Source organism: Pteronotus mesoamericanus, unplaced genomic scaffold (genome assembly GCF_021234165.1).
Source record: "Pteronotus mesoamericanus isolate MK-2021 breed Mesoamerican mustached bat unplaced genomic scaffold, CSHL_Meso_final contig_169, whole genome shotgun sequence".
Lineage (NCBI taxonomy): Eukaryota > Metazoa > Chordata > Mammalia > Chiroptera > Mormoopidae > Pteronotus > Pteronotus mesoamericanus.
In genome coordinates, this window is record NW_026555068.1 from 16,875,695 (window position 1) to 16,889,905 (window position 14,211).

General features: G+C 37.6%; 1 protein-coding gene across 1 annotated transcript in view; it reads right to left on the reverse strand.

The window, feature by feature from the left end:
- MSR1 (macrophage scavenger receptor 1) overlaps positions 1-14,211 on the reverse strand; it is a 64,015-nt gene that overhangs the window by 18,106 nt on the left and 31,698 nt on the right. The window contains exons 7-8 of the mRNA XM_054566101.1: positions 11,400-11,489; positions 9,202-9,255 (exon numbers count right to left, since the gene is read on the reverse strand). Coding sequence (XP_054422076.1) covers positions 9,202-9,255; positions 11,400-11,489 — 144 coding nt within the window. The remainder of the gene's footprint in view (positions 1-9,201; positions 9,256-11,399; positions 11,490-14,211) is intronic.

The window sequence follows — 14,211 nt, forward strand, 5'->3', positions numbered from 1 at the left end:
TGGCCAGAGGGAAGGGGGCGTTGAGGGGTAAGGATGGGGGACGGCTGGGAACAGGGACATCTGTAATAGTGTCAACAATAAAAATAAAGAAAAAAAATCAACATGACACCTACTTCCTAGAATAGAGGTTTCAAATATGACAATATGTGAAAAATGTATTTTAAACTCTAAAGTACTATATAAACAGTAGTGACAGAATTATTCATTATACTTTATTCTGAAAGTTATTCTAGGAACCTGCGAAAGCATAGATATAGGGGATTTGAGCTGTGGGTCTTGTGGAGAAAAATGTCTCAAGTTTGACCCACTGAAGTTTAAGCTGCCCCATTCTTGGCAGGGCTGACAAGTCCGTACAGATTTTCTGATTTTTTTTTTTTATGAAGGAAAAATAATTTTCCAAATTAACTGAGTGTTTGTACCTTGAATTGGATTGGTAGGTAAACTAAAAGATAGTATACATTCTCCTGGGCTCTGTGCACTATATTTTGTTTATGTTTACAACTGTTCAGAGCTCTGAAAATTGTTATCAGATTAACTTCCTGGCATTGTTAGAAGACAAGAGCGTGTATGATCCTCATCACCTTGGTACTCAGGAGGAGAGGCCATAATTTGTATCTAACAGCTGTGCCCAGGGAAATTTAAGGACAAATCACTTGATGTCTCAAAGATCCAACAAAAATTCAACAACAATTCTCCAGGAAATATTGCTTCAATCTGCTTGGCTTACATCTTGACTACTTTTGTGTAATCAAAGTAGAGACTCTTAGATACATGAAAGAAGACATGGATGGTGTATCTAGTTTGGGTAGTAACAGAAAAAAAAAGAAGGGGAAAAAACCCCTGTAAAATATGGTTTTTCTCAACCTGTGGGTTCTTAGTGAGGTTGAGCTAATTAAATTTTTTATTTCAAAAGGGAGGGTCGCAGGGCTTATTCATCAGACCAGAGGCAGGACCCTTGTCATGAAACACGGTGCTTCTCCAGATTAAAAGTCGAGACCAGGGCCCAAGTCTGGCTGTGCTACAGGCTTCTTTATTGACTCTGGACATACTATTTTGCCTGTTTTCACTTTAATTTTTTTTTCATTTTTATGGCATGTTTTCTAATTTTCTCCCAGGACTTTTGTGTGAATGACTATAGTTCACAAATGTACTTTGATGAGGGTTGAGAGCGAAAGTCAGGTTAAGATAAAACATAATGTTGTACCAGTAATAGAATTTAAATTATATAAACGAAGGTTCAAACTGCAGACTTGCCACATATATATTAGCTGTGTGAGTTTGCACAGGCTACTCAGCTGTCTAAATTCTCATGGCAAAAACAGCAAAGTCATAGTTTCCTGTGAAGTTTAAGTGAAGGAGGCACACAAAGTGCGGGGCACAGAGGGCCACTTGGTGTATTATAGGCTTTATTATTATCATTAATATTATTATTTCTTAAAAATTTAGACTTCTGGCCTAATGCTTGGGATGGGCGGTGGAGGCACAAAATAATCATACATTTAAAAAAATTTTCTCAATTACTTTGGGCTTCAGAATCCCAAGGAGAGCTTTTGGAACGAACATATACATGACCACAACCCAAATTGTTGCAACCAGAATTTCTCTACATTGATTCCAGCCATCTACATAGGATAAAAGCTGTGGAGGTCGTTTAGATGATCTCCATGCCTGTGAACAGCTGCTGGAACAACGCTAGGATATAGTGTGGTTACTTAGGTCTCTAAATCTTTCACACTATGGAAAAATTGACCTAATATGTTGCTGTCCAGTAGCAATTAGCAAGAGTATTACTAGATATTTCTGGACAACGCAGTGAGGTTAATCCACTTTTACAGGGCCTTTTGGCCTGCACCCTGATATTCAGAAGGGGTGACCCTGTCTAACCCGTCGCTTGGTATTCACCTCCTCTGGTAGGACAATGAGTGTGACCCATTCTTTAGACATAAAAGTTGTCAGTCAAGGGAAAACTCAGGATCCAAGCAGAGACAATATGAGTTCCTTTGAAGTAAAGAAGGAGGCATTATTTCTCAGACAAGGCTAGATGTGTAAATAATGAAGCAGAGCAAGAGCTTACTTGACAATGAATATAACATGTATGCAGAGAAAGAGAGATGGAGACAGAAACTAAGTCCAAATAAACTCCTAGAACCTGTCATGCCTGAAAACAAAGTCTAGCTCTAGGAATTCTCAATTACATGAACCAATAGATTGCGTTACTTGAAGAAGCTAATTACTGTTACTTTCTAATTTTAAAAGTTCTTACAAATACGTAAATTGGCCTATTTGACAGAGGGCAATTAGAAGCGATTTCCCAAGTGATTCTGTTTGCCATTAATCTCATTGTCATTAGTTGCCATCCACTTAAACTGTATTATTCTGGCAATTTTTATATTATAAAACACCGTAATGGTAATGTAAAAGAACATTACTGAAATGTGAAAATACAATATTGGCAAGAAACAAATAAAATTGAATTTGCTCTCATAACTATAAAAATACCAGAATGTCTTGAATTTATTTCTGGTTCATTCCAGGCCCTCTTTGAGAACAAAACCTCCAGAAGACGGGCAAAGACCATTGAGGCAGGATCTTGCGCATCCTGAAACAATTTAGCTTTGTACTGCTAAGGCTGGGACAGGAGGCTGCGCGCAGACACTGAGATTAATTGTACTCCCCAAATTCCGATTTTGAAATTCTAACCCTCAATGAGACTACAGAGCCTTTAAAGGGATAATGAAAACTAAATGAGGTCATAAGGTGGAGTCCTAATTAGATAGTACTGGTGTCCTGACAACATCTTGATATAGAACTTCCAGTTCCTGGAACTGTTAGAAAATAAATTTCTGTAGTTTACTCCACCCAGTCTGTGTTATTCTGTTTTGGCAACCCTACCAGACTAACGTACTTCCCTTTTTCTTTGTTTTTACTTCATTTTGATTATTTTCTAATGAAATGAGAAATAGGGTACCTCGGTGGGTATCAACTTGAAAATGCAAGTTTTCCTTTAACTTATAAATGAGAATTAAGCAACTATACCTGCTATGCTGTGATCTGAACACATTAAAAGCCTCTCTTTAACAAAAATAATCACTTTGCCATGGAAATATCTATTTTAAAGGGTTAGAAGATTCTTGTTTAAAAATTGCAAAAGCATTTAAGGGCCTACTAGATCCTTCTAAGTGGCTCTGGTGGGAACCAGGCCGTGAGAGTCAGCTGGGATAAGGACTACCCAGGACAAGTGCTAACTGCAGGATCCATTACTGATTGAACTCTCTGTTTCAATGATAAATTTGTCATACACACCATTAGGGAACACATCCATTGTGTTCATGGACACACTGTGTTTTTAGCAACGATTAGTGGAATTACATAAAGCCTTAAACGTTATATAACTGTCCAGAATGAGCAGCACTCAGCTGAGTCATCAGGAGACCTCACTGCTCGAGTGCACTCTGCTGTGCTAAATGCCACCTGGGGCCACTGAGAAAAGTGGGGAGGGATGACAGAGACACAACACAGCATGGACATCCAAACAGCCACATTAGACTGAAAAATGTTAAACATGAGCCAGTTACTGAAATAAAGATAGAACAGTAACAGGTAGCTCCTTCCCCTGCACATAAGTTCTCATTACTGATCACGGAAGCTTTGTGTGCATCACAGGGAGACTATGTTTCTCAGTAATATTCATGGGGGAGAGACTGGAGGCAATAGATGGAGGATATATGAAAGCAGAAACATAAAACAAATCAGATTGATTGACAATGTGTTTTGGAAACGGACCTAATGGAAGTTATGCTGTATGAATTTTTATCTCCTTCGGGTCTTCAAATTATTAGGCCCATTCTAGAAAACCAAATTCCTGGCTGATGTGGCTCAGTGGATTGAGCAGCAGCCTGCAAACCAAAGGGCCACAGGTTCGATTCTCAGTCAGGGCACATGCCTGGTTTGTAAGTCAGGTCCCCAGTAAGGGGCGTGCAAGATGTAACCACACATTAATGTTTGTCTCCTTCTCTTTCTCACTCCCTTCCCCTCTGTCTAAAAATAAATTATAAAATCTTTAAAAAATGTATATATAAATAAAAAATTTTTTTAATTAAAAAAAAGAAAAGCAAATTGCTAATGACAAATCTTTCTCTTTTCCTTCTTCCTCTCTCCATACCATCCATACTGCATATCTGTGATTTTATATAAAAAATACATAAAACCAGTGTGAGACTATTGAATGGAGTCAGAGCTACATACAGAAACTTTGGAAATTGATATACTTGGCTTTGAGTTTCTGCTCTTCCACTTATTAGCAGTAACCTTCATTTCCTAATCTATAAAAGGAGAATTATAATAGAACTTACCTCAAAGACTCTTCTGAGGGTTAAATGAGATGATGCATCAAAAGCCCCAGGTGCACAGCAAATGTTCTCTAAATGTTTGTTATTATAATTACGTAGTGATTGGAGAAAAAGGCTTTGCGTTGGTCCATCGAATGATTTGAGAAGGACCATAGTTCATTTATGATTTAGTTGAGTCTTCAGTAGACATCAAATGAACGACAAATTGATTGTTTATACCACTCAATGAGTTTTAAGATACTCTAAAGTAACATCCTAGTTATAGTCTCGTGGGCATGAGCAAAGCGCAGTAAAACAATCCACACATTAGTAATAGGTATATTTACAACACAGCCTCATACAGTGTTCAATTGTATGGCAGGAATTCTTTTGCTCAAGTGAAACACTTACCCTTCCAAGTGAGGCGGAGAACACAGAAGACAAACCATGTGACTAGCATTAGAGATCGACTCAGACTCGCACTCTTTTCATTATACATGATTAAAGTCGGTATAATTTGTGTGTAAAATGGGCATTCAGCATCTAATTTGTCTAAAAAGAGAAGCTTCTTTTCACTATTTTGGAAAGTTAGGGTTAGTATTTCACATACTTTAGAATCTATTTGTAGCCTGGAGTGTCAGATAACTTGTGAATAAATCCCCCTAGGATTGTCTCCCAGGACCTCTGGGATATGAGCTATTCTTTGGCCAACAGGGACCAAGGCCTGCTGGCCAGTGAAAGGGGCGTCAGGCTCTACCTGAGAGCTGGCTAGGAAATTACGTTCAAAGTCATGCCCAATTAAACCATGAACAAAGAGATCCAACTAGTCTTCAGACATTTCCATTAATTGGATAGTCAGCGTTGCCAGTTTGCTAATATTTGGGACTATTGACACTGGCTGATTTCTCCCAACACCCTCCTTCCCTTCCTGGAGATTGTGGTGTCACGCAGGCAAGCACAGACCCAGAGCACCACTGACAGCTCTAATTTATCTTGGCACTTCTGCAGCTTTCTCATCAGCAGTGTCTTGGGGTCATGCTTTGTCTTTCAGCACCTGGACTCTTGTTTTATTAGCCTGACATTTTTTCCTGACCTCTGTTGACAGCTTCTGGCCTCTGGCATGCACTCTCTTTAGTTGGTGTTTTTATTTATAATTTATGCTCTTCGGCTTGGCTCACACGCCTTGATTTGTGATCTGGTCACACTTGTATTGTTCTATCAATGTAAAATCTTATTGTCTGGAGTCTAGAATATCTCTTTTTGTCCATGACATTTATTTGGCTTCGTATATTTTCATTGCTTTCACTCCTTCTAATTACAGATCTGAAATGTCTGTGTTATAGCACCAAAGAACAGCAGTTCCAGTTCAGAGAGAATACTGTGAGCCATAACTTACATATTTAAAGCACTTTATGATTTTATAGAGCATCTTTACACACAGCATCTTATGTGATCCTCACAACAACCCTGTGAGGTAGGTGTCAAATGGCCATTTCATGAGGAAGGGAATGGAAGTGGTGAGACGCAAACAGGCACACTACTTAGACTTCTACTAGAATCCTGGGACTCCGTGTTAAACCGTAAAGGAAGGAGGAGTTTTGAAAATGTGATCTATTAATAGAGGACACTCAAAAATAAGATAGAATCCCACATATTTCCTATTCTTTTTTTTTTTTTCCTGATCTGCCTCTTTCTGCACCCTCACAAAGTATTGCCAGTTCTACTGAAATATTTATTTTTCTCCAGGATCTATACTGGATTATTTGTAGCACAAAAGACGAAGAGTTTTGGGGAATAAAAAATTATCAGGTTTTTTTTTTTTTCATGATCAAAAATTCTTGTTTGAAACAGCCAGGCAATTTAAGAAAAGTTTTGTCTCTGATTCAAAGTGTTGAATGATCTGTTTAAGCTCCACTTTACCTCACTATGAAACTTGAAAAAAAATGCTGTAATGTGGGGACTAAGAAGACAAGAAGGTAAACTAATCAAATCAAATCAATTTACTTTTTTAATATTCTAAGACATTTAAAGATCTTGATCTCTTCTAAACACCTATATAGTGCCATATTCTTTCTCCAATGTAGTTTGTCGTTTTATATAATACAATTAGCTTTCTTAGGCCAGACTCAATGGCTAGCTTATTCGTTGTAAGGTCCAGCTCCAAGGGTACAGGATGAATATGTGTTGAATGAATGAATTAGTAAGTGAATGGATTTTCTTACGTTATCCCTATCACTGGTTGAGAGAAGAGCATTTTTGAGTGTAAAGAACCCACATCTAGTCAGTACCACAAGATTTTCCCTAGAACCCAATGGGTTAATTCGGCTCAACGAGCACTAGATGAGCAGGTGGCTGAGGACTCTGGCCTGGCCCTGAGGGCTGGTTGGGAAAACGTGCAAGTTGGTGGAATGTGAGGCACCCCAGTCAGGGGAGGGGGGGCGATGGTGGGGTACTGGAGTCGGGGGACGTATGAGCATAAGAACAGAGGTCAAAACACACCCAGGCCTAGGAGAGGAAGCCATGCGGAAGCTGGGCACCACAGGAACCAAGGTTGTTTGGAGGAGCCACAAAGGGATCTTGGAGTCAGCTGTGCTGATGACGTGTCCAGAGGTGACAGGCCTTTTAATGAGATGGTAGCAGAGGGTGTCCCACCCAACCCACCTGATCTTCAAAGGGCCCTGCCCTAATAGGATCAGGGAGTGGTACCGGTCCTGACATGTATATAAAAGAGGAAACCAATTATTATTTGTATTATATTTAAATTAATCTAAAAAATATAAAAGAATCTCTATTAAAATAACTCAACATAAATTTTTATATATCAGAATTAATTAAAGATGTGGGGAGTCAGGCACTTTCACAGAGAATAAATTGGTACAGCCTTTTAGGAGCCATTTTCAAGAATCTATCAAATTGCAAAATGCATGTCAGTTTTGAATTATTGATTCTACTTCTAGAAAATTCTCTATTAAAAAATATTCCCACAAGATCATGTATAAGAGTGCTGAATGTAGCATTGTATATTAAAGCCAAATCAAAGCAAGCACAAATTGTCTAGTGTTCATGACTAGTGAAATGAATGATATATTATGGTAATTACAGTACAGCTAGGTAATGGAATAACGCATAGCCACAGGAAAAAAAGGTAGAGCCAAAGGCACTGAGATGGGCCAATGATGGCATATTACCTTCAATAAGTAAAAAGCAAAGCATACAGTATAGATGTTTGTGTATGTAATTATTTCTCTCTTTTTGAAACATTATGGAGTTATGTGTACTCCATGGAGTCATATCTACTCCATGGAGTCTGGAGGCTATATATACTTATACACAGAAATATCTCTCATCGTGCTTTCTGAAAGAAAGAATGCACATAAACTTCAAACAGCCATGAAAATACCTAGTAATTGAAAACATTTCTGAACACATCTGGAAAAAAAAATGTTTTGATAACCTCAGGCTACAGAAGACTGTGTGTGTGTTCAGTTTACAGACTACAAAATAAAGAAGTCCTGCATTTGCCAAGATGAACCAGACTCAAAATAGCTCAGAGACAGCCTCAGGAAAAGGAGAAGAGGTGATAAAGAAGAGCCAAAGATAAAGACAGAGAAAACCATGAAGGCAGGGAAGAGAGAGTTATACAATGGGCACAACTGAAAATACATGGACTGACAAGGAGAAGTAGGGAGAAGTGGCAAAAAGTATACAGCAGACAAAAGTAATAAAAGGAGAAAAGATATATTAATGTTTCTATTACCTTAATATAATAACAACACTAATGATCACCAAATAACACTAAAGCAATCACGAGACACGCAAGGAAGGCTCAGTGTTACTTAATTCAAGGGCAAGCAGATCAACAATGCAACAAATATGGGAAGCGTCATGTGGTTACACCACACTTTCATGCCTGGCACTCACACTGGCGACTCTAAATTGTCTAAAGATGGCACCCCCACACAGTATTAGGTTAAAATAATTACTTTTGTTAATGCAGAGAAATTGGTACTGTACTTTTAAAACAATAGTTATTATGGGGAAACTGCTAGATTTTGGGGGTATTAAAGGATTTGCCACGATCTGTCTAGAACAGACCTCTTACAGGTAATCACATGTAGCTCCTGTTAAGAATATGGGGGAGGAACACGTGAATTCTGAGAAGTCAAGTACAGAATCTCCATTCCTTTTCATAATCCTTTCATTGTATCTGTGTAGATTCAACCAAGACACAATGACTGCCTTGTGGCATGGCATTTTGAAGACATCTCTTTTAACATTTAGTTTTTAAGACCTAATTTACGGATTCAGTGCCTTGCAATGTGAGGTTAACCCTCCACCGAGCAGAGATTCCTTTTGTGAAATCTATTCTGTTGCAGTTTTAAAGGTCTTGGATATAGAATACCACTCTTCCAGTTTTTAGTAAAATAAAACAAAGCACAAAACCCAGCCATCAGAGAATTAGTCTGGCAGAGTTCTTAGATTGTCCAGATTCCTATATGTAGCATTTCGGGAAGCTCAATTGTTTACTGAAGGAGGTGGTAATTGTTTCTATTTATAAGCTCGATTTTCCTTCACCAGACAGAAACTGGCTTGCAAATTGAACCATTTTCTAAGTGGAATTTTTAGAAAATTGTGCTCATCACAAAAACAAAATACAAATGGGTAATGAGATTCAAAGAGTTGTATAACTTTAATCTATTTGTTTTACTCCAATTAACATACTTTACTTGCAGAAAGCTGTGGCTGACTTCTACAGAATCTGTGGATCAATGCTGAAGTTCTTTCTAAACATTTGCCTCAGGCCAGACCACTGCTAGCAGAGCTTGTTTAACACAAAGGTGCACACACACAAAAAACAAGAAACTAAACTTACATGGCCTGCTTCCACTCCCCTTTTCCCCCTTCTGGCCTTTTTGTCCAGGATTTCCTTGTGGGGGAAAAAAAGCAAAAAAAACAAAAAACTTTTTACAAATTAGGGCAATTCATAATGCTTGCTTTAAATCGAGACAGCACATCACAATGTAATCTAGAATATCACTTTATAACAGCCTACGGAAACTCAAATATAATAATAATGTTGATAATAATAATTATTATTATATTAAATGTTATTTATATCATGTTAGAAACCCCATTACAAACCTGGCACTATTCTGTGTAGATCCTTTAAAAATGTTACTTTAAATTATGTACAAGGGCATTAAATGCCCTGTTATCCTAAGAGCAGACAAAACTGAGGTGCAATCAACTTGGTTTGTGCTTATTCACCCTTTTCTTTCCCTCTTCCTCCCTACCCCAGAAATCCTTGTGTCTTCCACCTCAATCTAAACGGTGTTATCCTATTCCCATCACAAGTTACCTATCTTGTTTTCCATTTCCTCGGAGGGGTGTACCCCAAGCCTGGGTTGCAAATGAATTTCTGGGAGTGCCACCCCTGACCTGTTGAATCCAATGCAGTGGGGGTCAAGCCCAGTAAGCTGTTTGAATAGCCGTGCAGGGGATTCTGGCACCTGCTGAAGCTAGAGAACCAACCACAGGCCTACAGGAATTCTCTGCATCTCTTAGGCTAGCCCTAACACTATCTCATCTGGCCGTGCAGAATTACTCATTCTCTACTCTCTGCTCCCATAGCATTTGGTCCTCCTTCCTAACTGCTCATTATTTACCACATTGCATTAGTGCTAAGTGCTTCTGCATTTGTCTGTCACCTGATCTTGAGGGCAGCAGATGGGCTCTATTTATCTCCAGCACACAGTGAACTCTCATAAAATTGTGTTGTCGGAGGGTGGGGGGCAGGCAATGAATGAATGAAGGAATGCTCTCCCAAGCACTCTGACTAATACGCATTTGTTGAACTCTAGGATTTTCAGAGTAGAAAAATATCTAAAACTTGTATAAGCTATAGCTAATAACCAACATGTATACATATCTTGCTTTGTGATAAAAAAGAACAAATAAGCAAAATAAATTTTAAAAAAACCATGCTGTTAACCCAAAATACAAACAATAAAACACCTCAAAAAAAAAAACTGTTTGAAGTCCTTTAAGATATCTACTGATAGTCCTCTGTGATATTCATTTATAAAATTAATTGTTATGATTTAATGTAAGTAGGGAGTTATAAATAAATTGTTCCAGAAAGAGTCCCAAAGAAAATCTTACCATGACTTGATTTTTAAAGAAATTCTAAAATGTGGGTCTTCTTATTAGCATTGTTTTGTAGATAAGAAAACTGACGCACAGAGAGACTAACTGCGTGGACAGGGCGGATTCAGACAGAGGACTGAACTAGGTACCACGCTGTCTCTGTCAAATGCACATACATGTGTACTATGCTATCCCTGTACTTCCTCAGAGCGCAAAGAAAATATACATGAAATAACTGTGTGCCCCCATTAAATCCAAGGGCAAACCACTTTGTTTAATCCCCCAAAATGAACAACCTGAGATTTAGATACTTCACATAAACTTTACGGAATCCTCTTTTTGATTAAACTTTAGGAGAGAGATCACTGTGTGGAAAAGTCTGGAAGGCAGCTCCTGAAGGGCGGGGGAGGAGCTCGTCCTGCATCCTCATCTCCAAGCCCCGCGTGGGAGACACGCAGGCACTCAGTCAACGGGGCACACTATTTCCCATTCATCAGATAAGCTGTGCTCTACTGACATGTCTCTTCTGAGGCTTATTTCTAACTTCTTCCCTCATCACTTAAAGAGAAAAGTTGTGTAAAATAGACTGTTGGGAGTCTTCTTAACATTCCTAAAATTCCGCCTCATGTCCCCCTTTTGTTAGACTTTCTAGAAAGACAAATTAGTAACTCTGATTCACTTATAGTCCATAGTATAATCCTCTGCTTTTTTGTTTTAATTCTTTCCTTTTGGGACACAGAAACTTACCTCAGGGGGGCAATAATCAGTTTCAAAATGTTTCAGACTACTAAATATACCGCAGGTAAGGGCTACTATTCATACTAGGATGATCCTTGTTCTTGTTATCTAAGAAGTTGGAATAGTATCTATGAACTGGTGATTATTTCACATATTCTATAAAGAAAATATACATTATCATAATACCTGGCCTCCCAGTCTTCCCTGCTGGTCCTGACATTCCTCGGCTTCCAGGAAAGCCGATCGCTCCCCGGTCTCCTTTAAGCCCTGGGGGACCTGCATGATTAATGAATAAAAAACACAGTGGTAATGATTCATTTTTTGTATAGACTTTGGGGTATAATGAAGCAATCTAGTTTTATTAATTAATATGATATAGGGGAGTCTCCAAATGGAGTAATAGTACCTTTCGTAGTATTTCATGTGTGCCATTGGCAGATGATATAAATGGTAAGTAGAAATATTAGTGCATTTAGTACATTGCAGGTTTTCAATAAATGACATTGTTATCACAAATTAAAATGTATGGAGGGGGAATCTAGGCATTTTAACCAGAAGGCTTATGTCATCTATTCAGAAATCTTAAAATGGAAGGAGTTCGCTGTGGCTAAAATGATAACTTTCAAATGTTTAAGCTGAAAATTTAATTCTTAAGATTTGTCCCAGAACAAGCACAGCTCAAGCAATGAGAAGTATCAGAGTATTTATTTTAAAAATAGGACTCCTAGCTCTGGAATATGTTACTCTAGCTGTCATGGACTTGTTCGTACATATTCCATTGTAATCCCAAACAACACACACACACACACACACACACATATTTTGGGGTATATATTATAGACTTATACAAAACTATGGTTTTATATACTTAAATAAAAACAGCTTTTTTTTCACCCTAAATCACTGTAGTAACTATGGAAACTGCATATAAAAGCAAATATTATTTTCCTGTGGAATAAAAAGATTCTATGCTGATGTCCAGTAGCTTGAGATAAATTATTGTAAAAACATCATTTTAGGTGTCATTATTAGTTCCCAGAAATCCAATTTTCAGTTAACTGCTTGGGAAACACATTATGAAAAATTGATTATACATCTTTTGCCAATGTCGGTCTTTTAATATATTGCCATTAGGTTAAAGTTCCAGAAGGGAGGGCTTACAGCTTATATATATTTAATTCATTAAAATATTTTCTTAAGGTTCATTCATACAGACACCTAAATTTGAGCTAACTGCTTGCTAAGAAATATTCAATTTAAGAAGTGTATTATTCTAAGTAGTTAAGAAATGTTATTCAGTCTACTGTAAAATTTGGATCCTAACAGATAGTAAACAGATATCAAAGGCAATAAACTGATCAATTATGTTTATAAATATTAGTAAAGTCAGGACATCTCCATTTAATTTAATTACTCAGTATTTGTTATTTTGTATGTGTATGGATATATTGTATATATAATATGTATATATAGTTGTATACACTTTGTAGTATATATTAGCTAAACTTCACAGCATACAGCCAAATAAAGACCTAACATCATTGCTCAAAACAGGCTGATAGGTTAAGATTTATACCTTTTTTCAATATCTAGGCAAGGCAGCTAGACCTTTGCACTTGCAATTCTTAGGATCTGTCACTCAAATTAACAAATAAAAACACTGACTCTGAACTTTCTCATTTCTTTATCTTAGAACATTCTCCACTTACAGGATGCCACTCACTGTTGACACCCATTTTTGTCATTTTCTCCATTACTGCAAGAAAAATGTATTGAGCAAGCATACTGTTTTAGTCCATGTACATTCCTGGAGTTACAAAGGTTCTTATCCAAATAGATCTTCCAATGCGGAGACAGGTGGTAAGAAAGTTAACAAATAAATACTGAAAGTAATTATAGAGATTAAAATTTTAGGAAAAAAAAAAAGAAATGTAATAGAGAATGCCTCGGGAGATCAGAAAGAGTCTCTCCAAAGATGGGTCCAAGGGTACGTCATACTGATATTCAGAAAGCAGCTGTCCAACCACGGTTTATGCTGCATTTGCAATAGGTGAATAAAGAATCCATAAATGAAGCACTGTGATACTAGAAATTACTCCATTATTAGGCTTTTATTATGGGAGATGTTTAAGCAGATTCTATCTAGTCCACAGAGTTATGTGAGTAGTTTGTTTAATGATGTTTGAAAATGTGACCCCTGAATATAAGCACCGCTATTGAATTTTATTCCAAGAGACCAGATTCTCTGAGCCTTTCAGGTGGCAATTAGCTGATTTTCTGCAATAATCTGCATCAAGGGGGAAGGGTCTGGCCCCTGCCTCGAATCCACAGGCAACACAAGTGCATTTTGCACAGAATCTCAGCTATGAAATGTGAGGGTTTCTAGGGGCCTTACGCATCATCCAGCTGAAATCTGTCATTTTATAGAAGCAGGAACAGAAGGCGAGAGATCCAGCCGCTTCTCTAAGGCTGGTCTGATAATTATTCACATGTCCTGGGAGCCCAGCTCTGCATTTGGGCTTCTTTCTGGGTTCTGGCAGACTGGTTAAGAACACGGACTGGGCAATCGTGTCCATCTGGGTTCAAATCCTGGCTCTGCCACTTACCAGCTGCAGCTTGATCTTGGGCAAGCCATTTAAATGGTGTACTATTTGTCCCTATGTCATAAGTTTGATATGATGAGTAAAAGAGCTAATTAATATAAAACATTTAGAAAAAGTGTCTCCCATATGACAAATGCCTTAAGTTGGCTCCTCTCCTTCTCACCCCCTCTTCCTTCTTAGTAATACAATCATTATTTTCACCAGCTCTTGGTCAAAGTTGCTACATTTAGTTTTATTTAACTATATATATTAAATATATACATATTAATATATATTTACTATTTATGTATAGTAAATATATATATTTATTAACTATATATATAGTAAATATATATATATATAGTTAGCAGTGACTTTTTGGATTCATTGGCACAGCATTCCTTACTCAAATGTGT